The following is a 26,891-nucleotide window of genomic DNA, read 5'->3' as shown; positions in this document are numbered from 1 at the left end:
ACATAAGTTTCACAAAAGTTACTAAACTTCTTTGGGTAATAAAAAGTCACTCAACTCCACTCAGTGGCGGAGTCACATGTACTCAAGGGGTGTCAACCGACACCCCTTAGTCGAAAAATTATACTGTGTAGTTAGGTAAAAATAATTTAAATGTGTATATATACTATGTATTGACACCACTTGATTTCTTGGTGAATGTATTTTGAGCTCCCTTAATAAAAATTCTGACTCCGTCATTGACTCCATTTAAGTATCGCTAGGAGCTAATGCCAACATAATATCCCGCATAAGATAATACATGGTTTGGTTGGCTGCATGGAGAATTATTCCCGCACAAATAATTATACAGTGTTTATTTGACAGTATTAAATAATATATACATTGAGTATGCAAGAATCTACGTTTTACAATTTTGAAATTTAAATTCAAACAATTTAACTTGCAAGTTGCAAAGAGCCAAACAACAATATCCAGGGACGGATCTATGTGTAAGGGATGGGGTGGTACGTCACCCGTAAGCTTTGGCCGAGATTATGCAATAGTATATATAGATGAGAAAATGACCCTCTATAGCCCCTTAAAATTTTAATAGCTTATGTTTTTTTCATTGATACAAAATGTCCCTCCGATCCAAATATATTACATCTAATAGCCCGAAATATCTATTTTGTATATTTTTTGTATAGTGACAGTCTATTTAGTATATTTTTTGTATAGTGACTACAACAACAACAACAACAACAACAACAACAACAACAACAACCCAGTAAAATTCCATTAATGGGGTCTGGGGAGGGTAGTGTGTACGCAGACCTTACCCCTACCCCGAAGGAGTAGAGAGGCTGTTTCCGAAAGACCCTCGGCTCAAAAAAAATAAAAAGACAAAAGGACAAAAAGGAGACAATATTAGTATCACAACAGCAATCATAGGAAAAATAGAAACACCATGAAATCTAGAAGAAAGATGCAAAACAAAGGGAGACAATATTAGTATCACCACAACAATCATAAGAAAAATAAGAACACCATGAAATCTAGAAGAAAGATGAAAAGCAAAAGTAATAGCTACTAAATAGGACCTGCACTGAAAAGCGAAATAGTAAGACACAACATTGCCACTAGCTATCTTAGACAAAAACCCAACATGGCTAGTCCCACAATAGTACGAAGTAAGGCACGACTTAACTATCTCCTAACCTATTGTAAGGCCCCGTAAAATTTTGCAAAAGAAAATAATGTTTCGTTGTGCCGAATTGATTTTACGTGTTGAGTATTATAGAAATTTTTCGCGACGAGCTGGCGAGTCGCGGCTCGAACTTTTTGGGTTGAGCAATGCACCGGAAAGTAAAGAAAATTTTTTGCGGAAAAGTGTATTTCTGCGGTCCATTATGCGACCGCAGAATCACTCTGCGGACCGCATAATGACCGCAGAGTGAGACAGTTATTTGGGCCAATTGAAAGCAATTATGCGGTCGACTATGCGACCGCATAACTATTATGCGGTGCATTATGCAATCGCATAATGGTTATGCGGACCGCATAGTGACCGCATACACAAACAGTTCTTTTGGCTATTTTGTAACCAACTATGCGACCGATATGCGGTCCGCATATCGGTTATGCGATCGCATACCTTGTTCCGGAGCTCCATTTTTAGGTTTTTAAAATCCGACCCTATTTCGTTAAATACACTCTTTGGGTCATTTTTAAGCTATTATCTGACATTTTAGAGTGTGAGAGAGTGCCCTAGAGTGAGAAGGTGATTCTTCAATAATTGTTCTTCAATTCTTGCTCAAGATTTGAAAGATTAAGAAGGAAAACTCGCTAGGTCTTTATCCTAGAGGTAAGATTCTACACCATAAACCCTAGTTTCGAAATCATCTGAAAATAGGTAATTAGCAAGATAATTTTTGGGCATGAGGGTTATTTATTTACATGCATGTGATATCAAGGGGTGTAGGAAGATTGTTGAACTAGGCATGATAAATATTGGGTTGTGGGATGGTGGAATTCTCCATAAAAAAGGCCTTGAAACCTTAATGCACACCTAGTGTTTGATAAAATACTCAAATGAGCTAGAACCATAATCATCTTCCTAATTTTGGTTTAATTTGTTATATTTCTAAAATAGATTGAAGTTGCTAAGAATTCCGGAATATTTAGAGTGTAAGGAAGCTCAATTGAGGTATGTTAGCTAAACTCTTCTTTAAGAATTGAAATTTCCAAGATCCTTATAAGTTCCGAGATGTCGATTATAAATGGAGTATTCCGATAAGTTTCGTAGTGAAGATATATGTTCAATTCATGTTTCAAATACTCTTATCATATTGCATTATAAATTGAGGATGTGTCCTAAACTATGGATTATGTATCCACATATTATAATTTCTAGTCGTGATTTATGTGAAAGTTATTATGCCAAATTGTGTAGAGATTGTGATTATGATACACCTCCACCCACATACATTGGGGTGAGGCGGCATGACCGCTTTGTGTGGGGATTATGGTATAGAGATTGTGATTATGATACACCTTTACCCGCATATATATATATTGGGGTGAGGCGGCATGACCGCTTTGTGTAGAGATTATGATATTGTGGGACTGCACCTCCACCCGCTTACATTGGGGTGAGGCGGTACGACCGCTTTGTATATGGTTTTGGTATTGTTGTGGCACCAGCACCCGCATACATTGGGGTGAGGAGGCATAGCCGCTTTGTGTAGGTTCTTGGTACTGTGGTTATACATCCACCCGCATATATTGAGGTGAGGCGGCAGGGCCGCTTGATTATAGTTGTGGTATTATACGTACACCTCCACCTGCATACATTGGGTGAGGCAGCTGGGCCGCTTTATGTGAAGATGGTTATAGAGGATCTCATCTTAAATCCTATAAATATTGTTGATAGCTTTTAATAAGCTTGCTATGGTTGAGACAGTTATCTATATTATTCTATTGCCGCACTGGTTCATCATAATTATCTTGTATTTTTAAATTTTTAAATTGGTGTTTAGTTTCATATTAGTACTATTCGACGGTACTAACGTCCCTTTTTGCTGGAGGCGCTGCATCTTTAAATGGATGCAGGTGGTTCCACAGCAGGAGACATTGATCAGTGATAGCAGTACACCTTCTTCCCAGCTGACTTGGTGAGCCCCACTTCATCCTGGGGTCATGTATCTTTTGTTCGTTATGTATTATGGTTGAGGTATAGCCGGGCCTTGTTGCCGGCATTATCATTGTACTCTTCCTTATCTATAGAGGCTCTGTAGACATAGTGTGGGTTGTGTATTGGTACTGGAAAAGACAAACTATGATATGTTGTGGTTGTATTACTTGTCCATTTGAGACTTTATAAATGGTGAAACTTATGGTAAGAAATTGGTATTTACAAACACAACCACTTTATTGTTTAATTAAGAAAAACATATATTCTCTTTATTCATGAATGAGTTTGGGTAGAAGAAATCTAACAGGCTTTTGCTCGGTCGGGTTCACTCGATTGAGCGTCGGTCGCACTCCACGATTTTGGGGCGTGACACCTATAGCCCTAATACTCGACCTCCACATCTTCCTATCAAGTGTCGTGTCCTCGAAAATCTAAAGCCTCGCTATATCCTGCATGATCACCTCTCCCCAATACTTCTTAGGCCGCTCTCTACCTCTTCTCGTATCCTCCACAACCAGCCGCTCACACCTCCGTACCAGAGCATCTGGGCTTCTCCTCTGAACATGTCCGAACCATCTAAGCCTCGCTTCCCACATCTTGTCATCAATGGGAGCCACGTGCACTTTCTCCTGAATATCATCATTCCTAATCTTATCTATCATAGTGTGCTCGCACATCCACCGCAACATCCTCATTTCTACTACTTTCATCTTTTGGATATATGAGTTTTTAACGGGCAAACACTCAGCCCCATACATCATGGCTGGTCTAACCACCGCTTTATAGAACTTACCTTTGAGTATCGGCGGCACTCTCTTGTCACACAAGACTCCAGATGCTAACCTTCACTTCATCCATCCTACCCCAATATGGTGGGTGACATCCTCGTCGATCTTCCCTCCCCCCTGGATAACCGAACCAAGGTACTTGAAGTTGCCTCTACTCGGGATGACCTGCGAATCAAGCCTCACATCCATGCCCATTTCCCTTGGCTCAGCGCTGAACTTACACTCCAGGTATTCCGTCTTCGTCCTGCTCAGCTTGAAACCCTTAGACTCAAGAGCCTGTCTCTAAACCTCCAGCCTCTCGTTAACACCGGCTCGCGACTCATCAATCAGAATTATGTCATCGGCGAATAGTGACAGTCTATTGTATATAAATTGTACAATGACTGTCTATTTTGTATATTTTTTATATAGTGACAATCTATTTTGTATATATTTTCTATAGTGACAGTCTATTTAGTATATTTTTTGTATAGTGACAATCTATTGTATATAAATTATACAGTGACAGTCTATTTAGTATATTCTTTTTATAGTGACAGTCTATTGTATATAAATTGTACAGTGACAGTCTATTTTGTATATTTTTTTGTATAGTGACAGTCTATTTAGTATATTTTTGTATAGTGACAGTCTATTGTATATAAATTGTACAGTGACAATCTATTTTGTATAGTGACAGTCTATGTTATATATATTTTGTATAGTGACAGTCTATTGTATATTTTTTGTATAGTGACAGTCTATTTTATATATATTTTGTATAGTGACTTCTATTGTATATAAATTATATAGTGACAGTCTATTTAGTATATTTTTTATATAATGACAGTCTATTTTGTATATATTTTGTATAGTGACAGTCTATTTAGTATTTTTTTGCATAGTGATAGTCTATTTTGTATTTATTTCAACGTTATGCATAATGGATATTCAGTGATACCAAGGCTTTTCTTTTTCATCTCTATATACAAGCGCACACTCATTTTTTGTATAGTGACAATCTATTTTGTATATATTTTGTATAATGATAGTCTATTTTAGTATATTTTTTTGTATAGTGACAGTCTATTGTATACAAATAAAATTTTCTCAATTAATTTCAGGAAATAATTTTTGTTGAATTTGGTATTCTTCAAAGTATTTTAAACAAAACAATAACTACTGTCTACTACGTATCAATCCTCACCTATTTGAGACAGTTATATGACTCCCATTATACATTTCGCTCAAATAATATGATGATTTGCAAAATAGAACAAGTAGTTATTAACTTTTGAAAATACATCAGCAAAACCTAAAGTCTGAAGTCATTGATTGGTCACATTGCGTCGTGCCTCTTTTTTTTTATAATTTTTTTTAAAATATCAAAGTTGATCAATTCCTTTTTTCAGTTTGATAAAATATTGTTATTTTGGGATATTTGATATCCAAGAATATTTTTGGAGTAATTCATCACATCGGGCAAAAGAAACCAAGTACTAGGTAAAGAATTGAAAGGCACTTGTGATAATAACGTTATTTCAAATCCAACAATTGCAAAAGCCACAAATGATATTTTGACAATAAGAAAACTAATTTTGCATATCATTGGTGGAAGATTGGAACGACTTGATGGCAACAAAATCTATCGCATTTGAGAAAATTTAGGCTAGTCATTATAATTTATTTGGGGCTATAAATTGTATGGCTTAATTCATGGCTATTGAATGATAATTATTTCCATCGGCCGGCTACAAATAAAATTTGCTCTATATATATATACATGTATATATAGAAGAAATGTATACAAATAATTTAAGTGGCTCCTACAGTAATAAAATGATTCAAGGTGCCACCGAAAAAGCACTTCATTTCTACCCTAGCAGCAGGAGATCAAGTCCAGCTTGGCACAAATTTTTTAGAAGCCTTTGTTTTGTATGCATTTAACCGATACAAATTCCTTTGTTTCTTCTTTGGTTTTATTAGTTCGTTTTAAAATTTCTTTTCTCCTTTTTTACTCTAAACATTAAATATAAAATATAAAAATATTCTTTCACAAATCTATTTTTTCCTCGTAAAAAAAAATCTCCACTATTGCACTTTCCCAACTTCGCCATGATTTATGAATAGATGATAAAAAAATAATTTTTTCTCCAGGAGCACAACTCCGATAAATCTATTTGCAGAAACCGAAAAATATAAATAGAAATACTTGAATAAGTTACGGTACTAATCAAAGATGAAAGTATATTTTGTTATCAAAATGCTTTAGAGTAGGACAATTGTATATAATATCGAGTGAGCTTAATTTTTATTAAAAAATATTAAATTGAATAATATCTGTAAACTTACTTCTGTTTTAATATTTAGACAATTAGTATAAGTTTTTGCCTTGAGTATCCAAATATAAATCGATAACGAACCTTTTTTTCTTGTACAAAATGCGTACTCCATTTAAATCTTATGCTTTTTTTCAAGTTATTATAATTATTACATATTGTTTTGCTCGATCGATTTGTCTATATTAACCTTAAAGACGAATAACCCGAACCGAAATTAAATAAACTAAACCAATTAAATTTATCCCTTATTTAAACAATGTAAATTGTAACATGGCTATGTTCAAAATTTGTGGCACCCGAATCCTCTAAATCCTGGATCCGCCTCTGACCGAATTTTTATTCCAACAAGAATGTAAAAATTCAAAAAAGAAAACTCAAATGCTGAATTAGCCTTAAATTTACACATTGAACTTTAATGTTTTCAATACAATTTGTAAGTTTGTATTTTTAAATTTTAAACTTGCAAATAACAACATGAGCTTTGACTTTCAAAACGGCCAATGGTAAAAGAGCGGCCACCTTTTTTTGTTTTAACAAAAAAATGGGCATGAACAAGGCCGGGCTAATCCACCGGTAGTCCATTTAATGGGCCGATCGGTCGACTATTAGGCCCAAAACCAAACGTAGCCCAGCACCCAAATTTCCCAACCTAGCCTAGGCTTGTTCCCCATCTGATTCGGTCGCGGGAATAGTGATATTAAAGAAGAATTAACCTAAATAGCTGCCACCCAACTGTTTAAACAACAAATAGCCAGTGATGTATAATATATATATATAATATGAGTATAACCGTATATTATTAATATATTATATATATACCTGCAAGAAAAGTAAGCAGTAAATTCAGCCTGCTATTTGTGTAAAGATCTCGACATTTTTACAAAAATTTTAGACTTGTTGCAAGGGTGAAATGCACAAATGGCCCTTAAAGTGGATGATCTTGAAATTTTATCCCCAATTTGCCCATGGGCAGAACTTCAATTTTAATAAGTGTGGCTCCTCGCTTGTCTCGTAGGCAACACTGTCAATAAAAGTGTCAAATTTCTGCAATTTTTTGTTGTTTCAATGTGGTTAGGACTCATACATCGGCCCAATAGACCAGTCCATGTTGAAGATCGACTTAGGCCCTTGGAAATGCTGATATAGAGCCCAGAGCTCAAAGCCCAAGTTTCTGAACTGGAGCTTGCGTCAAACTGTAAAACATCTTAGGATCTTCAGTCGGTGCCTAAAAGTCCGATTCAATTCAATGGGAGACAACAGCGCTACGACCACCGCACCTTCGCCGGCGAAAACCGCCGCGGTGGAAGATGCTCTTCTCAAGCAATTCTTCGCTGAGGTCAGTGAAGTTGAACGCGATAACGAAGTTAACAGGTTCATCTCTTCAATCAATTTTGCTTCTAGTTATTATTTAGTCGATTTTTGTTCGCATATTCATATCTCCGTGTGTATAACTATGCCAAGCAACTAGCTAGGCTGATACTTGTATGCTAATCTGGACGGGTAATTTTAGCGTGATCTTTGGGAAAAAGATGCGTAAGGCTGGTAGGATTGATTACCGGAAAATTTTCTTCCCTTTAGGCGAAATAAATAATTTACCTTATAGTAAATTTAGTAATAAATTAGTGTATAATGCGTATGAAACCATAATTTCGTAGGCAGAAGAATCCGTGTGTTTATGATGATTTGAGATGTTAAATTGAGCAGTAAGGAGCCAATATTTTTGTAATCGATTGTATTAAAAGGAGGAGGAAAAGAAAAACCGTGTTCACTGTAATGGTTTGATTGGTTTCAGTTAGAATCATAAAGCCAACTCTTATCATCATGATCAATGAGGATTTTTTTTAATGTTAATTGATCGATGAGGATAAGAACTCCAAAATGAGTCTCATGGATGATAACATGTATATCTGCCGTGAACTTCTCTTGTGGTTGAGGATGGTGGTTGTGGGTGGTGGTAGTTGATAGTGGTGGTGGTGATGATTTTTTTTTTTTGGGGAGGGGGGAGAGGGGTGGAGGAGGGAGGGGGAAACGGCAAAATTCTTCGCGGAGATCCTTGAGTGGATAGCATTTTAATAATTTTAAGAACATTGTTATAGGTTTTAATTATTCAGATCTATTCATCCGTTATAGGAAGAAAAAACACGTAATGATTGAGATCTGAATGATTAAGATTCAGTCCAAAAAAACCACACTTAATAACTAGAGTATGAATGATTAAAGATTTAGACCTTCATTAAGTGCAAACAAATGAGATCTTACATCTGTCTAGGTTTGGAGGGATTGAAAATACTAATGCGTAGAAGTAGCACAGTCTCAGTTATCCCAACCTGAAAAATGGAAATAGACTTCACTCCTTGTTTACTTCCTCCCTCTTATGAAACCTAACCTTCTTTCTCCACACCAACCTCAACTATAGTTTTGGATCTGATAGTTTTGGATATGCATCCCATTGAGGTTGAGTTTACGTTAGACAGTTCTCATTTGTTTGTAGATTTAAATCTGCTAGGGATCAACTATTTTCTCCTCTGGTTGTTGTAAAACCCTCAATGCTGCTTTCTGGTTATCTCTTCAATAAGTTTGAGCTATCATTTTTACTTTATAATATTGTGTTTGAGAGTTGTGTGTTTTAGTGTTTGTCTACTGATATGAGTTGTTTTTTTGGTCAGAATCAATTTGAATTCTGCTATCGATTTCCTATTTCTATCATTCTAAGTTTGTTATTTGGGTTAAAATTTAAAAACTATGCAGGATCCTTTCATGCTTCAAGTTGAATCCGTTTGACTACCTTAACCTGCCATTTGATTCATCCATTGATGAAGTCAAAAAGCAATATCGTAAGGTGTAAATTTGTGAAACATTTTCCATTTGACAAACCATTCCCTTATTCTGTCATATTATCTAATATGTTGACTTGATTTACATGTAGTTATCTTTGCTTGTTCACCCTGACAAGTGCAAGCATCCACAAGCAAAGGAGGCATTTGGCGGTAAGGAAGTTGCTCTTCCTTTCTGTGCCACTTTATATTCCATTTATTTTAGGTGGTTCTTTGAGTGAAGGATTATTCTATTTATTTTATCTCCTTTTGGTAGGATAAATTTCACGAAATTTATGGGGATTGTGCTCTTCCTATATCACTTTAACTGCAAGATATACGATTTTGCATTAAGAATTTTGAGTGTAGTTTTACTGAACTTCTTGCATCTACCTTCAAGAAAACCATCAAGAGAGCCTACTCCATTCACGTTCTTTCAAGTTTGTCTTTCGTAAAACCATACAACTAGAATGTCTTCATAGGTACTGGATGTTTTGACTTACATTGACCCAGATGTTCATGTAAAGGCACAGTAAATGTGACATGAGCTTCTTGTTTTTGTTCAAATTACTTTTAAGGTGACACTGTGTAGCATATCATATGATTTTTTGGCTAGAACATTGTTCTCGCTTCAAATATTGTCCTTAGAAAGCTTCAGAAGACATCTAACGTCGGAATAGGTTTTTCTGTTCAAGAGAATTCCAAGTACTATCGAAAGTCCACTTTCAAAGGACACCGCAATGTGACCATCGGTCAAAATATCTGTTTGGAGTGACAATTTCGCTCATTTATTGGGAGAAACATTGCCATACATGTCAAGTCACACAGAATTAGAAGAAGCAATAAAGTGTTTCAGAAAGGAGTTAAAACCCTATCATCATTGTCAAAATTAGTCTTCTAAAGCTTTGTTGTAGTTTTGTAGATGGAAGTTCTGATAAATTTGCTATGTTACTGCTTGAGTAGGTTAAAACCATTCTAAATTTTTCTGTTCTCGTGAAATATTTTGACCCAAATTCATTCTCATTATATACGCAGCTTTAGCAAAAGCCCAGCAGTTATTACTCGATCCCCAGGAGAGGGATTATATTCTGAACCAGGTTAATGCAGCAAAAGGTCGGTGGTCCTTTTTCTTTGTTTCGTCCTCTTGTTTTCCTTTTATCCCTGTTTGTCACATTGTTGTTGAATCTTTGTTGAATCTTTTAAGGAGGTTAAAACTGTTTCTGCAACTATTCAATTGTGGACACTGTCAAAACTTCATTTTATTTATGTATTTCGTACTTATATGGGCAGTGTAACATGGCAAATTCTTTTTTTTCTGGTATTGCAAGTCTTGTTTTGTTACTAAGCTAGTGGAAACTATATTCTTCTTTATTCTGTTGTATCTTTTTCGTCGCTTGTCTCTGATACTGACACAACTCTTTATTTTTCACCCCTTCTTGGGTATGAGGACAGAAGAGCTGAGAGCAAAGCGGAAGAAGCAGCTTAAGAAAGATACTGCTAGCAAACTGAAATCATTAGTGACTGAGGTAAATATCTACCATAGGCTCTTCAAATTGTCCTTTCATCAAATTCCATCTGCTTGAATATCAATTTATTAGCTGGAATTATTGTTCCTGGATTTTAGTGGGGAATTATCTTCCTGATGTTATCTGTAGCTTTGGTTGACCTTTTTTTTTACATTGAAAACTGCGTTTGATCATTTCCCAACACACGAGCACCTTGAAGCATGATTGTATTGCCACCTTGATTCACTCTAACTAATTTGATGTGGTTCGAACTAACTTTTCTCTCACGTATCTGCTAGTGCAACTTTATTAAATTCCTTGTGTTTTCTACCCCCAAGGTAGGGATCAGGGAGTCAATTGAGCAAATAAGAAAATACGTACAGCCAGTGTAAATTTTTTCTGGAAAAAAGTTGAGATGGTTGGTTTCTTGACTAACAGGGAAAATTCGACCAAGAACATGAGCAATCAGAAGAATTCCAGCATCAGCTGAAGTTGAAGGTTAAAGAAATATTGACAGAACAAGAATGGAGGAGAAGAAAAATGGCAATGAGGGTACTTATACCTGTTGTTTCCTCTAGCTGTCATCTTTTAAAATTTTTACTTAGGTTTCATGTCTGGATATTGTTTGTGTAGATATCTGAAGAGGAAGGTCGCTTGAAGAAAGATGAGGAAGAAACAAAAGAAATGTGGAAAAGGAAGCGCGAGCACGAGGAGCAGTGGGAAGGAACTAGAGAAAAGAGGGTTAGTTTTATTTATATCTTTCTGTTTCCGAAAACACAACTCTTGCAGAGTCTGACTGATATTAAGAAACTATATATTTCTAGTCAATTATCTAGTCTTGGGTCACAGCTCCTCTTGTTTGATAAAAGGTTCAATAGCTACATTTTGGAATGTTTGTTTTTATGTTTGAATGCATTTCTTCGGAGTGATGATTTGCGCATGTGACTCATTTATGGGATATCTGGTTTTCCATTTAAACCAGCTAACCTGAATACTAATTATATGTTCATTTGAAGTGTGTTCTCTTTTAAATAATTGCACATTGTCAAACTTTAACTATTTATTTATCTTGCTTCTTGATTGTTGGTAGAATTATATGTGCAATGTACATTTGCTGCACGAGGTATTACCTGTTGTGTATCCTCTGGTTGTATTTGTATTTGATGTGGTTATGAAAGAAGTTTGATGTGATTATACCAAAAATAGTTACAGATTTAAGATTTCTGAAGTAACTAGTACAACAAAGTTGCATCTCAGTGTATACTCGTAATCGCGTAAAATTCTATGATGAAAGTATCTATTGGTCTCACTTGCTTTAAAATGAGCAGAAACAGAAAGAAGGTAATTCCTTCTCTTTTTAAAGAGGGGTGGGGTTCTGACTCTGTGCTAAGTCATTGGGTATCTTAGCTCTTAAGCTAAGACAGGATGCACGATGTTACAAGAGCCGAGCAAATGATGCTTTTGATTCGTGAACATGAGGAAGTTGTTGATGATTGCCTATAAACTTAGGTGGTTTACGTAATCTAGTGTTGTCATTATAAGTTTACTGTAACTTGGCTTTGGTGTTTTTGGAACATGATAATCAGTATTGAACCTGATATTCATAATTATCTGAAATAGTACAGTTAGTGCTGACTGCTGACGTGTTCTAAAAATCTAGACTTCACTGAAGAGCATTATGTTTCTATTAGTTGAACTTCTCTTCTTCTTGTCATCAGGTGTCCAGTTGGAGAGATTTCATGAAGGGAGGAAAGAAGGTAAATTACCTTATATTGCAATCACTTGATATTTTTCCTTGTGAAGAATAGGAGGGGAATGTTTATATGCTGAAGAAAATGTGAATGAACAAACTTTCTGTGATTCTGCAGGTTAAGAAAGGAGAAATTCGGCCTCCGAAGTTGAAAACAGAAGATCCCAATAAATCTTATGTTCAAAGACCTGTGAAACGAGGGTAATCACATGTACTCAGTTTTGTGTCATTGATATTTGAGCGATTCTCGTCTGCTTGAACTGGCAATGGAAGTGTAAGTTCTCGCTTGTATCAACTTGTATCTGTAGAAAACTTAATTAATCTGCCGCAAATTACATGTACATATGAGCGTAGTTCTTGTTCTTGGTATTATTTTCTGCCCCCTTTCCTCCTCGAGAAGATAAAAGTAACTTATCTCTCCCCTCCTACTCTCCATTGCCCTTCTTTTTACGCCCCCATGGTGCTTTTCGGTTGCATTTGACATAAATTTTTCTCTATGAGCTCGACCCCAGTAGCTTTTTTAAGGCCCTGCGGCGACGACAATGATCCAGTGAAAATAGTTTAGTCAAAGCCCAACTTTATTTTTAATTTTCAGCCCAATAACCTTAAGCTCACACCCCAAATTCCAAAGAGGAATCGACATGGGTGAGCACTTTTTAAAACTTATTTAAGAAAATAATAATATTCTTTATTTATTACATAAATGAAAGATTTTTTTACACTAATAGCATATTATAAAGATTAAGCAAATAATTAATGACCAGACAAGATGCATAAATCATGGGACATTCTCTACCATCTTAAAGAACTTTTGACACACTTCCCTTGATATGGCAATATTCAAACATTTCCCTTGATATGGCAATATCCAACATTGAATGCATCTTATGGTGTTTCATGCGTTCCATTATTCTGTAGGATTTTGATGGTTTATGTAAGATATATTATACGTATATATCTATCACTATATGGAACATACCTGTTTATATATGTACATTATGTCATTTATATATGTTGTATATAATAGTACTATATTATACAAAGTGAAATTCATACAGCTATATAACATACTCCAAACGTATAGTAATATTTATACGATAAATATACCACAAATTGAATTATAACATATAATACACTCTAGAATTTTTATATCAATATTTTGGCGGAATTCTGAATATATAATATTTATACCAATATTATTCTGTAAATATTTTTTTCTAAGTATGTATGATCTTATATCATTTATATAATTAAATATGCAATATACTATAATTATTCCATAAATATAAAATAAAATTATTTCATGATTATACCTTTTATAATATTAAATGTTGCTAATTAAATATGTAATATACCAAAAATTATGTTTGGTGGAAGTCATATTCATGCGAGAAATTAGGAATAGATTGTGTGAGAATTGATTGATCCGTGGCAGAAGAAATAAACTAGGTATTTTCAGTTGTTTGCTTCCTATTAGTTGCTTTTCATCTTTTTATATAATATATGGATATGGAATATATATAGAATACAAAGGATTATGGCCGTTACGAATAATGCAATTGTCGGACTCTAAGGATGTCAATCATCTTAATTGAAGAGAACCAGTGTAACTAAAATTCTTTGAATGCGTGATTTAAGGTATAGGGTTTAAAAAATTCTTGCTAGGAATATAATTATTTAGTTGTCTTGGGTGTAAAATAGCTAATGCTGCTACATCTGTGGAAATTTTCCTAAAATTTGTGAAGCTTTTGAGCCGAAATATACTCGTACGGTTAGGGACAGACTAATATGTTGTAAAACTGAAGGAAAGGGTCATCAATAAAGGCTGGATCCGTAAATCTCACATCATCAGTTAATGTTTTTGAATGTAGCTTTGATCAATTGGAACAAGTAGCGAAACAAACTTTTGATAGAAAATTAGCCATCAACAATTGGGGGATGCAAAGTAGTTGAGAGTTATCAAGCAGATATATATACCGTAACACTTTTATAATGAAAAAGTTGAGAGGCCAAAAGACATGCTAAAACTGCATTTATCAATAGCCAGCTTCACTATATCTCACAAGCATATATGAAGACCTCAAGTCCTAAAAATAAATATAGGATTAATCGGGAAATATAGAAAAATGAAAACCTAAATGAAAATGTAGAAACACTTGTTGATCTTTCTGTCTGTGGCTCAATGTAAATTCTGCAGACTCCGAACTGCTTCTGTGTGGACGAATAGGCAATATCTGAAGGGCCTGTCAATTGTGCAGGAAAATCCCAAGTGCCTCAAAGCCTTGAATCTTCAAGAGGATAAATTTGTCCAAATGTACAAATCACTGGAAATCCCAGATGTTAAGTATAAATATGAAAAAAATCTTCACTATAATTTAAATCCAAGCAAGAGAACCTCGATCATTGGCAAGTCCAGGGGCGGCCCGACGTATTTTGGGGCCTAAACCCAAACTTTAATGAGGGGCCTTAATATTTTAATTTTTTTTATTATTATTTAAAGTAAATTTTTCTAGCTTTTTTAGATGCAAAGTTACTAATAATTTTCTTATAATCAATTTCTCTTAATAAGCCTTTCTCAATTGACAATATAACTAACACATTTAATCTCTCTTGAGATATTGTTGATCTTAGGTGAGATTTTATCAATTTTAATTTTGAAAAGCTTCTTTACGCTGAAGCAACGGTAACTGGAATTGTTAACATTATTCTATAAGCAATATAAGCATTTGGAAAAGAATCAAGTCTCTTTATTTGATTGAGTATATCGATTAAACTATTATCTTCTACTTGTACTATTTCCCTTAATACTTTCAACTCAGAAAATAAATCTAAACCATCAATATCGGATTGATTATTATGCTTTAAGAAAAATTTTCAAGATTAAGGCAATGTGTTTTTAAATTTCCATCATTTAGTGATTTTAGTTTTTTACCACTAAATAGAAAATCAAAAATATTTTCATATGCTTCAAATTGTTCAAATCTATTTTGAAGTGAAAAAATAGCCTTGTCTACTATGTATAAAAAGTAATCAACTCTAAAGGACTCTTCAAGAGACTTTGAGATTTCAATATCAACATTCTCATCAAATTTTTTCTTCCTAGATATCACACGTTTCTTACGAAGTTCGGGTTCGGTATTCATTTCAAATGCAATTTTCTTGGCAGAAATCATAGCAGTTGCAAATCCTTCTTCTCTATATTTCTTTAAAAAAAAAATCAAACCTTTTAATTGATCTATGGCAACATCAATATGCATGTCTTTTGACTGCATACTTTTGCTAACTGAATTAACAACAAATAATATATCATACCAAATAGTCATACCCAATAAAAATTCAAAATTTTCGAGTTCATATGTTACTAAGCAATTAGCTTCACTTTTAGTTTTTGGATCATCACTAATTTCTACTAATTTCTACTAATTTCAAGTTCTGGTATATCAATTAGCTTCACTCTTGATATATCTTTTCATTTTTTCCTCTAAATGCTAAATTATTTTTTCCAAGAGTTTTGATCACAACAATAATTCTTAACAATACATTTTTTCCAATGCTCTCTATCTCTATTGATTTGTTCTTGAACATCTTTATCGATTGTTTTATCTTTTTGCAATCTTATTTCTAAATCAATCCATGCATCCATGTTAATAATATGTTCATTTGTTGTTTCATGAGTTTTGAGCTTAGTACTAATATTTCTCCAATCATTACTACCTTCACTAGCTAGTTTACTACTACAAGTTCCAGAACTCGAACTAAACAACTTACAACAAAAATAAAATATTTTATCTAAGTCTTTAAAATAAACTAACCATCTTCTATCATGTCTTTCACCATTCACCAATTTTTGAATATAATGTGTAGTAGAAATATGTCTTGAAAATTTATCATTCGGAAAATTTGTGTCAATTATTCTAATCGGTCCCTTTTCTACTAATAGATATCTCAACTTTATATCTACATTAGTCCATTGACTAGGATCATATATATTTATAGGAGTTGAATTATCTATTTCATTCACAAGCATCAATATATTTTTTTGAGGATCTATTTCCGACTTGTCACTTACTTGTTCTTTTTCTATTTGAATATTATTAATTTTAGAATTATCTAACTCAACCGAATTACTAACTTGCTCATCTAGAGAATACTCTCCCAAATTTTCTGATTCAAGATTTTTATTATTCAATAAAAAATTATCAAGAGCACCTTTTTGAGATTGTATTAGATTTTGAATTCTTCTTCTTTTTTTGAGTTTTTCATAACCAGATTCACACTTTCTATTGGACATACTTATCTTCTAATAAATAATCTAAAAATATACTAAATAGCAAAATATTAAATTTTAGATGAGAAAATAATAAAAAGATAGAATAAATAGCAAAAATATTAAATTTTAGATGAGAAAATAATAAAAAGATAGAATGATCGAACCTGGATCAGAACGGATAGCTTGATATCAAATTAAATTTTCTGCTCGAGTATGCTTGTCGTAAGACTTGAATTATGAAAATAGAACAAACAAAAAATACTCCACTATTTCTTGAATCAATACATTGAACTCTGAAGTCTGAAGCTCCACGATAATGCTTTGATCTTTGGCTAATGAAGAATGGAGTCACGAATTGATTAATTGAAGAACAAAGTATAAAAATATAATATAGTGGCATAGTGCTATTAGTGCACACGTTGTCTTCACTTTACTGGACAAAGTCACATTGTCTTCACTTCAGAAGCTCCACAATAATATTGGCTATTGAAGAATGGAGTAAGAACAAAGCATAAAAATATAATATAGTGGCATAGTGCTATTAGTGCACACGTTGTCTCCACTTTGCTCGACAAAGTTTTGCTTGAGAAAGTTGTGGTCCATTATCTCAAATTTGTGTTCCAACTTCCCGTTTTACTTTATAGTTTTTTTTAAAATTTTATATATATATAATTAGGTATAATCAAGAAATGGGGTCTCCATAAATGTGGGGCCTAAAGCAATTGCTTTACCCGCTTTATGGACGGGCCGCCCCTGATTATGAGGATACTCAATTACCATGATATTTACTAGCCATGGTAACATGTGTATATCTCAACTTGATTTACAACATTACCAATCAATTTATGTGAGTTTTGTCAGTCTCACATTCTTCCGTTGAAGATACAGAGGCAATTAATCAAAGGGAACAAAATGACAATCTATGGCAGAGAACTACACCCAGAAGAAGAGAATAAATTAGTGTTTCTCTACTTTTTTTCTCTTTTAAATCAGAAAGATCTTGTCATTAATGTTGCACCAAGATGGTGGGAAATATTTACAACCTAATATATAGCGTTAAGCTTCCAAGAACTCAACCCATCCCATTGAATATTGCACTTTAACTTCTCCAATCTCATGGAAAACCGAAGACGGGATCAAAAGCAAGAATATTGTAGGTAGCAAAAGTGATGCAAGAGTACAATGAACTACAGTTCTCAACCAGACCATAACTTGTACTAGAGTAGTAATCAAATGTCCATATTTCATGGTTTTCTCAAAAGAAAAAAAAATAAGTACATGATATATGTCTTCACGAATATGATTATTACTAAATCATAGTTAAATGATATATTTTTTTTCTTAATTTATCACTTAACCATGATAAATTAATATAATTTAATGTAAATATCGAGTACAGACACCCAAAATCACTTGTGTATTCCTTTCAAAGAAATAGTCAGAAAGGAAAAGCTGTGATCAGCAACAGAAGGCTTTGAGTTAAATATTTTAAGCAGGTAAAAAAGACTAGTCTATTAGCAAGATTAGGACAATATGGTATTAGTTTACCTTCGTGGAATTTTCAGATGCATATATCTACAAGACTACATGGCTTTTCACCAAAGTCCAAATTGTTATTTTTCTGTATTGTTGTAATAAACAATTAAACTTTCTGAAATATATAAACAAAACAGAAAGTTAGTAATACTTGTTTACGAAATAAATTCTGGAAAAACAGTATAGGAATAAATCGAGCCCACTGAATACACAGTGTGTCCTTAAGGAAATTATTCCCCTCAAGTACCTGAGGTGCTGGAATATATCCTCCCAGGATAGAACGATTTAACTCACCGGAGTGTTGGTACCAAAACGCCGGTGAACAGCGAATCACTCGAAGGCTGTAAAACACACTGAATTTTTGTGCAGAAGAAGAAGAAGAAGCTCAGAAAATTTCGTAAGGAAAGATTATGGGATTCAAACTCTATTTATAGAGTTGCTGGCATTGTTTCTGAAAAGGTTTGCAACCTTTCAGAAACAGTCATGGCTGTTGGAACAGGGTTGTTTGAAATATTGCGGAAAAATAGATTTAAAATAATCCGGGAAAGAAAATGGGCCTGACCGGATCGGGTCGCGGGTCATGGGTTATTCCGAATTGAATTTTTCGTTAATTATTTAATTAATTAATTAAATAATTAAAAGAAATTTTGTCCAAAAAGATTAATCAATCAATCTTTGACCAAATCCGAAGCCAAAGCCGAGCCGAGCGAGCGACGACGACGACGACGTGAGGCTTGCCTTCTTCTTAACTCTTTAAGAGCTAGAAGAAGAACAATTATATATATACCCATCAAAAGCATTTTCTTCCTCTAATATGGGACAATGTCCCTTTGCCAAAGAGGGAAACTCAAATATTTTATTTTTTCTCCATTTCTCATTCACCCCTTTTAAGCTACACAAGCTTAAAATCCCAACAATCCCCCACATGAATGGGGAATGGCTATAAAATAAAGGAATGCACTGATGCGCGTGTGTTTTACATGCAAGAATTAATTGCATCTAGATAAGTAGGTTTCCCTTTGAACTTTCCGTAATGAACTTATATCGGATATACTCGGTCAATCGGTAGATTTGATATCTTTGAACCGTCGAGCTTTGTTATATACCTAGACAACATAAGTTACACAATCAATCCTTAACCATCTATGGTTCTCACGGTTGTGTTCGTTTCAGCCATGAACACCGCCTGGTTTCATGAGTGCTTAGAGAATGGCCTTTACTTTCATTCCCCTTGAAGCGACTTCACACTCATATAGGTGATTTCTAAACGTGTAATCCTATAGACACATTATCTGGTCATATCCTGCCGACTTAGCAAATCATTAAAAAACCTTTAAGCTTTGTTGACTCATCAAAAAGCTTTAATGCTTTACCTCGATTTTTGAACATTGTCTTCATCACGAGAATGGGTTGAGTTATTTGACAATGTTAAACCGTCATTCATAACTTTGTTTGATCTCTTTGAACCTAACTCGTGGGATCTCCAGTCTACTAGGTAGAGTTACCGCCATGATGACTTGTCCTAGACCTTAACCCCATTCCCTTTTATGATCTTTCAACTGCCTCTCTAGATAGGCCTTTTGTAAGTGGATCCGGCACGTTATCTCTTGACTTTACGTAGTCAATTGTGATAACACCACTAGAGAGTAGTTGTCTAACAGTATTGTGTCTCTGTCATATATGACGAGATTTTCCGTTATACATAATGCTCCCTGCCCTGCCTATTGCCGCTTGACTATCACAATGTATACAAATAGGTATCAAAGGTTTGGGCCAAAATGGAATATCTTTCAAGAAATTCCGGAGCCATTCAGCTTCTTCACCGACCTTATCTAAAGCTATGAATTCAGATTCCATTGTAGAATGGGCGATGCATATTTGTTTGGATGATTTCCAAGACACTGCTCCACCCCCAATTGTGAAAACATATCCACTCGTGGATTTAACTTCAGATGATCCAGTGATCCAATTTGCATCACTATATCCCTCGATCACGGAGGGATATTTGTTATAATGCAAAGCGTAATTTTGGGTATGTTTGAGATACCTCAATACTCGTTTCATTGCCATCCAATGTATGTGATTGGGATTACTTGTAAACCGACTCAGTTTACTAATAGCACATGCTATATCTGGTCGCGTACAATTCATGATATACATCAAACTTCCCAATACTCTTGCATAGTCCAGTTGTGAGTCACTTTCACCTTCATTCTTTTGAAGTGCATAACTCACGTCAATTGGAGTCTTGGCAATTTTGAAATCCAAATACTTGAACTTGTCAAGTACCTTTTCAATGTAGTGAGACTGTGATAATGCTAGACCTTGTGGAGTCTTGTGAATTCTGATTCCTAAGATCACATCAGCAACTCCTAAGTCTTTCATATCGAATTTGCTAGCCAACATGCGCTTAGTAGCATTTATATCTGCCATGTTTTTGCTCATTATCAACATGTCATCAACATATAAACAAACAATGATTTCATGACCTGGAGTATTTTTAATGTAAACACATTTGTCGCACTCGTTGATTTTAAACCCACTTGCCAATATTGTTTGGTCAAATTTGGCATGCCATTGTTTGGGTGCTTGTTTAAGTCCATAAAGCGACTTAACAAGTTTGCACACTTTATTTTCTTTACTAGGAACCACAAAACCCTCAGGTTGTTCCACGTAAATCTCTTCCTCTAATTCTCCATTTAAGAAAGCTGTTTTAACATCCATTTGATGGATTTCAAAACCATACACGGTCACTAATGCCACTAACACCCTAATAGATGTTATCCTCGTTACTGGCGAGTAAGTGTCAAAGTAATCAAGGCCTTCCTTTTGTCTATAACCTTTGACAACAAGTCTTGCCTTACATTTGTCAATAGTGCCATCGGCTTTCACTTTCCGTTTAAAGATCCATTTCGAACCTAAAGGCTTATTTCCCGGAGGAAGATCTACCAATTCCCATGTATGGTTATCCAAAATTAATTGAATCTCACTATTGACTGCCTCTTTCCAAAATGCTGAATCAGAAGATGACATAGCTGCTTTAAAAGTTTGAGGCTCATTTTCAAGCAAGAATGTCACAAAATCTGGTCCAAAGGAAGTATATGTTCTTTGACGTTTGCTACGCCTTGGATCTTCTATACTTGGAGTATTTTCCTTTGGTTCTTCCCGAGGTCGTTTAGGTCTTTCACTTAACGACTCACATTCAGTTTTATACGGATAGATGCTTTCAAAGAATTCAGCATTATCTGATTCCATTACCGTATTAACGTGAATTTCGGGATTATCGGATTTATGAACCAAAATCCGACATGCTTTACTGTTTGTAGCATATCCAATGAAAACGCAATCAATAATTTTTGGTCTGATTTTAACCCTTTTAGGCAAAGGAACTTGTACCTTTGCTAGACACCCCCACACTTTGAAATATTTCAAGTTGGGTTTTCTTCCTTTCCATTTTTCATATGGAATAAATTGCGTTTTATTGTGGGGTGCTCTGTTAAGTATTCGGTTAGCTGTAAAGATAGCTTCGCCCCACAAACTCTGCGGTAATACGGAACTTATTAATAAAGAATTCATCATTTCCTTTATTGTCCGATTTTTCATTTTCGCAATTTCATTGGATTGAGGTGTGTAAGGTACAGTAGTCTGATGAATAATTCCATATTCCAAACATATTTCTGCAAATGGAAATTCATACTCTCCACCCCGATCACTTCTAATCATTTTGATCTTTTTATTCAATTGATTCTCCACTTCATTCTTGTATTGCTTAAATGCTTCAATTGCTTCATCCTTACTATTAAGCAAATAAACGTAACAATATCGAGTGCAATCGTCAATAAAAGTAATAAAATATTTTTACCCACCTCTTGATGGTGTCGACTTCATATCATAAATGTCAGTATAAATTAAGTCTAAAGGATATGAATTCCTTTCAATAGACTTATAAGGATGTTTTACAAACTTAGACTCAACACATATTTGACATTTTGATTTATTACACTCGAATTTAGGTAATATTTCTAAATTAATTAACTTCCGCAAGGTTTTGTAATTGACATGTCCTAAACGAATATGCCATAAATCATTTGACTTCAATAAATAAGAAGAAGCTGAAATTTTATTCATACTGTCAACAACCATTACATTTAGTTTGAAGAGGCCATCTGTGAGGTAGCCCTTTCCAACATACATTTCATTCTTGCTTACAACAACTTTATCAGAAATAAATACACATTTGAATCCATTCTTAACAAGCAAAGAAGTAGAAACTAAATTCTTCCTAATAGTAGGAATATGAAGAACGTTGTTGAGCGTTAACACCTTGCCGGAAGTCATTTTCAGGAATATCTTCTCATAACCTTCAATCTTGGCTGTTGCAGTATTTTCCATGGAAAGCTCTTCTTCAGGACCAGCAGTAGAGTAAGTCGCAAATGCTTCCTTGAGAGCACAAACATGTCGAGTGGCTTCAGAGTCAATCCACCACTCCTTCGAATTTCCAACTAAGTTGCATTCCGAAAGCATTGCACATAGATCATCAATGTCATCATTCTTCTCCACTATGTTAGCATGTCCCTTCTTCTTATACTTTTTTGGGAGACGACAATCAGGGGCTTTGTGACCGGTTTTTCCACAAATGTAGTAGCTGCCCTTGAATTTCTTTTTGTTCTGCTCCTTAGTCTGTCCAGAAGACCTCTTTCTCTTCTTACATTTTGGAGCAGTCTCCTCAACGATATTAGCTCCCATGATCGTTGAATTTCCACGAGACTTCTTCTCGGTTGTTTTGTTGTCTTTCTCAATCTTGAGACGAATCACAAGATTTTCCAACTTCATTTCTTTGCGCTTGTGCTTAAGATAGTTCTTGAAATCTCTCCACGAAGGAGGCAATTTTTCAATCATTGCAACCACTTGAAATGCTTCATTAACGACCATACCTTCAGCAATAAGGTCATGAAAAATAAGTTGAAGCTCCTAAACTTGGGTTCCAACAGTTTTGTTGTCTATCATTTTATAGTCTAGAAACTTGACAACCACGAACTTCTTCAAGCATGCATCTTCAGTTTTGTACTTCTTCTCAAGTGCGTCCCATAATTCTTTCGAAGTATTCATCGCAATGTACACATTGTACAAGTCATCCTCTAAAGCACTTAAGATATAGCCTTTGCAAAGAAAATCTGTCTGCTTCCACGCCTCAATAATCATGAATTTCTCGTTGTCCGGCATGTCCGCAGCAGGCACTAGAAGTTCTTCACTAGTGAATTTCTGCATACCAAGTGTGGTAAGCCAGAAGAACACCCTTTGCTGCCATCCTTTGAAGTTGGCTCTGAAAAATTTCTCCGGTTTCTCTGCAGGTGGAACAACAGTCCGGCTTGACGAGGCTATCGTCGTTGCCGCAACAGTCGCAGAAGAATTTCCATTATCAATTGCCATTTTCTCACTGTAAACAACAGAAGAATTCAATTAATGGAAAAACCAGAACAGTAAACAATACTGTTATTAAAAACACAGTATGTATAAGAAATAAAACTGAAGTTTTTTATATACTGTTGCACAGAAAACAATGAAGTTTTTATGTTCTTCAAATCGTTTTCTGAATTTCAATACTCTGATGAAGTTTTTATATCTTCAAATCAGAATAGTAAAATTCAGAAGGAGTAGAAAATCACACAGGTTTTAATCTCCACAAATAAAAATACAAAATAAAATAATTTGCTTAAGATTGTTATTATTCTGTATTGCTGTAATAACTAATTAAACTTTCTGAAATATATAAACAAAACAGAAAGTTAGTAATACTTATTTACAAAATAAATTCTGGAAAAATAGTATAGGAATAAATCGAGCCCACTGAGTACATAGTGTGTCCTTAAGGAAATTATTCCCCTCAAGTACCCGAGGTGCTGGAATATATCCTCCCAGGATAGAACGATTTAACTCACCGGAGTGTTGGTACCAAAACGCCGGTGAACAGCGAATCACTCGAAGGCTGTAAAACACACTGAATTTTTGTGCAGAAGAAGAAGAAGAAGCTCAGAAAATTTCGTAAAGAAAGATTCTGGGATTCAAACTCTATTTATAGAGTTGCTGGCATTGTTTCTGAAAAGGTTTGCAACCTTTCAGAAACAGTCATAGCTGTTGGAACAGGGTTGTTTGAAATATTGCGGAAAAATAGATTTAAAATAATCCGGGAAAGAAAATGGGCCTGACCGGACCGGGTCGCGGGTCATGGGTTATTTCGGATTTAATTTTTCGTTAATTATTTAATTAATTAATTAAATAATTGAAAGGAATTTTATCCAAAAAGATTAATCAATCAATCTTTGACCGAAGCTGAGCGACGACGACGACGACGCGAGGCTTGCCTTCTTCTTAACTCTTTAAGAGCTAGAAGAAGAGCAATTATATATATACCCATCAAAAGTCTTTTCTTCCTTCAATATGGAACAATGTCTCTTTGCCAAGGAGGAAAACTCAAATATTTTATTTTCCCCCCATTTCTCATTCACCCTCTTTAAGCTACACAAGCTTAAAATTCCAACAATCCCCCACATGAATGGGGAATGACTATAAAATAAAGGAATGCACGGACGCGTGTGTGTTTTACATGCAAGAATTAATTGCATTTGGATAAGTAGGTTTTCCTTTGAACTTTCCGTAGTGAACTTATATCTGATATACTCGGTCAATCGGTAGATTTGATATCGTTGAACCGTCGAACTTTGTTGTATACCTAGACAACATAAGTCACACAATCAATCCTTAACCATCTATGGTTCTCACGGTTGTGTTCGTTTCAGCCATGAACATCGCCTGATTTCATGAGTGCTTAGAGAATGGGCCTTTACTTTCATTCCCCTTGAAGCGGCTTACACTTCACATTCACATAGGTGATTTCTAAACGTGTAATCCTATAGACACACTATCTGGTCATATCCTGCCAGACTTAGCAAATCATTAAAAAACCTTTAAGATTTGTTGACTCATCAAAAAGCCTTAATGCTTTACCTCGATTTCTGAACATTGTCCTCATCACGAGAAGCCGAAGCTGAAGCCGAGCGAGCGATGACGACGACGACGCGAGGCTTGTCTTCTTCTTAACTCTTTAAGAGCTAGAAGAAGAGCAATTATATATATACCCATCAAAAGCCTTTTCTTCCCCCAATATGGGACAATATCCCTTTGCCAAGGTGGGAAACTCAAATATTTTATTTTTTCTCCATTTCTCATTCACCCTCTTTAAGCTACACAAGCTTAAAATCACAATACAAATTACAGCAGTATCTGTCCACTTTAGAAAGAGAACATTTAGTTCAGACAAAGAAAAAATGTTACAAAATTTTTTAAAGTAAAACTAGGACAACCATTTTGTACTCCATACAATTCTAGTCATTTTAGTATTTTGTTGGATACTCAAATCTTTTGACATAGTATTAGAGTCAAACTTTCATGAGCTCATCTGTCCAATTGCTTTAATTCACATTCTATCGCTCTGGGCTTCTCTCTCAATTCATTAGAGTTGCTCTAGACTACTCTCTTTCAATTCAGCCCATCGAGCTACTAACATTGCTCCGAACCTACTAATAGGATGTCGAGCTTAATCGGCAAGTGCATAGATAGTCATTCTCAGGGATGCTATTTAAAAATTAGCCAATACTTATTTTGTCCTGAAATTTTAAATTAAAAATCTCAACTTCAGGACAGTTCAGAACATTTTTGTCTGAAAAAATAAACTGAAAAACTGAAATTCAGAACGTACTGGCTAATTCCTAAATAAAAACCTTTTAGAGTGGCTACCTGATGTCTTTTATATTCAAGGACCATCATGTTGAGCCTCCTCTATCTCCACTTCAATGAAAAAAGGAAAAGAAAATATCAAATTCACGTGTAAACTTTAGAAATAGGTGGGTGTCAAATAATTTACTCATCCATCATTGGTTATATAAGAGTTTTCAAAAAGCTTTATATGATCTTGAACTACACCCGTTGCCTCGAGGAAAAGGAAAAAATCAAATTCACGTGTAAATCTTACAATTTAGTGTAAGGGTTTCCAAAAGGATTTAAATGCTCTTTAACTATTTCACCATTTCACCTATTCTCTTAAGGTTTGGGTATACTTCTTACGATATATCTTAAAGTTGTATTTTATGATTTAACAGTCTTTATTTTCCAGTTTTCCCTTTTTGGAGAAGAGTAACTTGATCTAAGGACCAATTTTGCTTTGTTGAACCAGCCCCTCAAAGCTATATTTGGAAAAATACTCCACATAATGTCACTGTAGCATATTTGGATTAGTCTAATTTCCTAATCAACAGTCTCGTACCATATCGAGAAATGATATATACAATGAACTAGTAACAAGAATATCTGAAGTAATTGGGCGAGTAGGAGATTAGCAATCATACAGTTAATGCAACTTTTCAATGCTATACTGGGATTAGTCATTGTTTAACTTTTTGTGTCACAATCATATTACACAATTTGGGAATATTTACTAAGTATCACTTACTTTTTTTACTTTTTCATATTGGCTTAGCCAGGTAAGAATTACTCTCAGTGCATCATTGACAATTGACGGTGCATAGCAGAAGTTGCCTATATTGGAAAGAAAAGGGAAAAATGGCACAATATAGTTTGAAGTACCTGTTTATTTTGTTTAATTAAGTGATATATCGAGCATATCAGTGGCGTATACAATTTTTTTAGTAAGGCAATTCAAAATATAAAGAAGAAAACATG

At 34.7% G+C, this 26,891-nt stretch overlaps 1 protein-coding gene across 1 annotated transcript; it reads left to right on the top strand.

Moving 5' to 3' along the window:
* The first annotated feature begins 7,476 nt into the window (after positions 1-7,476).
* LOC107787682 (J domain-containing protein spf31-like) lies at positions 7,477-12,690 on the top strand. Its single transcript, XM_016609284.2, has 9 exons — positions 7,477-7,652; positions 9,030-9,120; positions 9,208-9,268; positions 10,130-10,207; positions 10,547-10,620; positions 11,038-11,151; positions 11,233-11,340; positions 12,318-12,356; positions 12,468-12,690. Exons 1-9 carry the CDS (start codon positions 7,528-7,530, stop codon positions 12,552-12,554), a joined length of 777 nt encoding a protein of 258 aa, XP_016464770.1. The 5' UTR covers positions 7,477-7,527; the 3' UTR covers positions 12,555-12,690.
* The last annotated feature ends 14,201 nt before the right edge of the window (positions 12,691-26,891 follow it).

The sequence above is a fragment of the Nicotiana tabacum genome, chromosome 9, assembly GCF_000715075.1.
Source record: "Nicotiana tabacum cultivar K326 chromosome 9, ASM71507v2, whole genome shotgun sequence".
NCBI classification, from domain to species: Eukaryota; Viridiplantae; Streptophyta; class Magnoliopsida; order Solanales; family Solanaceae; genus Nicotiana; species Nicotiana tabacum.
The sequence above is the reverse complement of the archived record's forward strand: the minus strand, read 5'-3'. Positions and strand labels throughout refer to the sequence as shown.

What these genes read in the sequence shown, in the direction of transcription:
- LOC107787682 (XM_016609284.2), top strand. Translation starts at nt 7,528, where the DNA reads ATGGGAGACAACAGCGCTACGACCACCGCACCTTCGCCGGCGAAAACC. An exon ending in CCAGGTTAATGCAGCAAAAG is followed by an intron (nt 10,208 to 10,546) that starts GTCGGTGGTCCT and finishes GTATGAGGACAG; the next exon opens with AAGAGCTGAGAGCAAAGCGG. An exon ending in AAGGAACTAGAGAAAAGAGG is followed by an intron (nt 11,341 to 12,317) that starts GTTAGTTTTATT and finishes TCTTGTCATCAG; the next exon opens with GTGTCCAGTTGGAGAGATTT.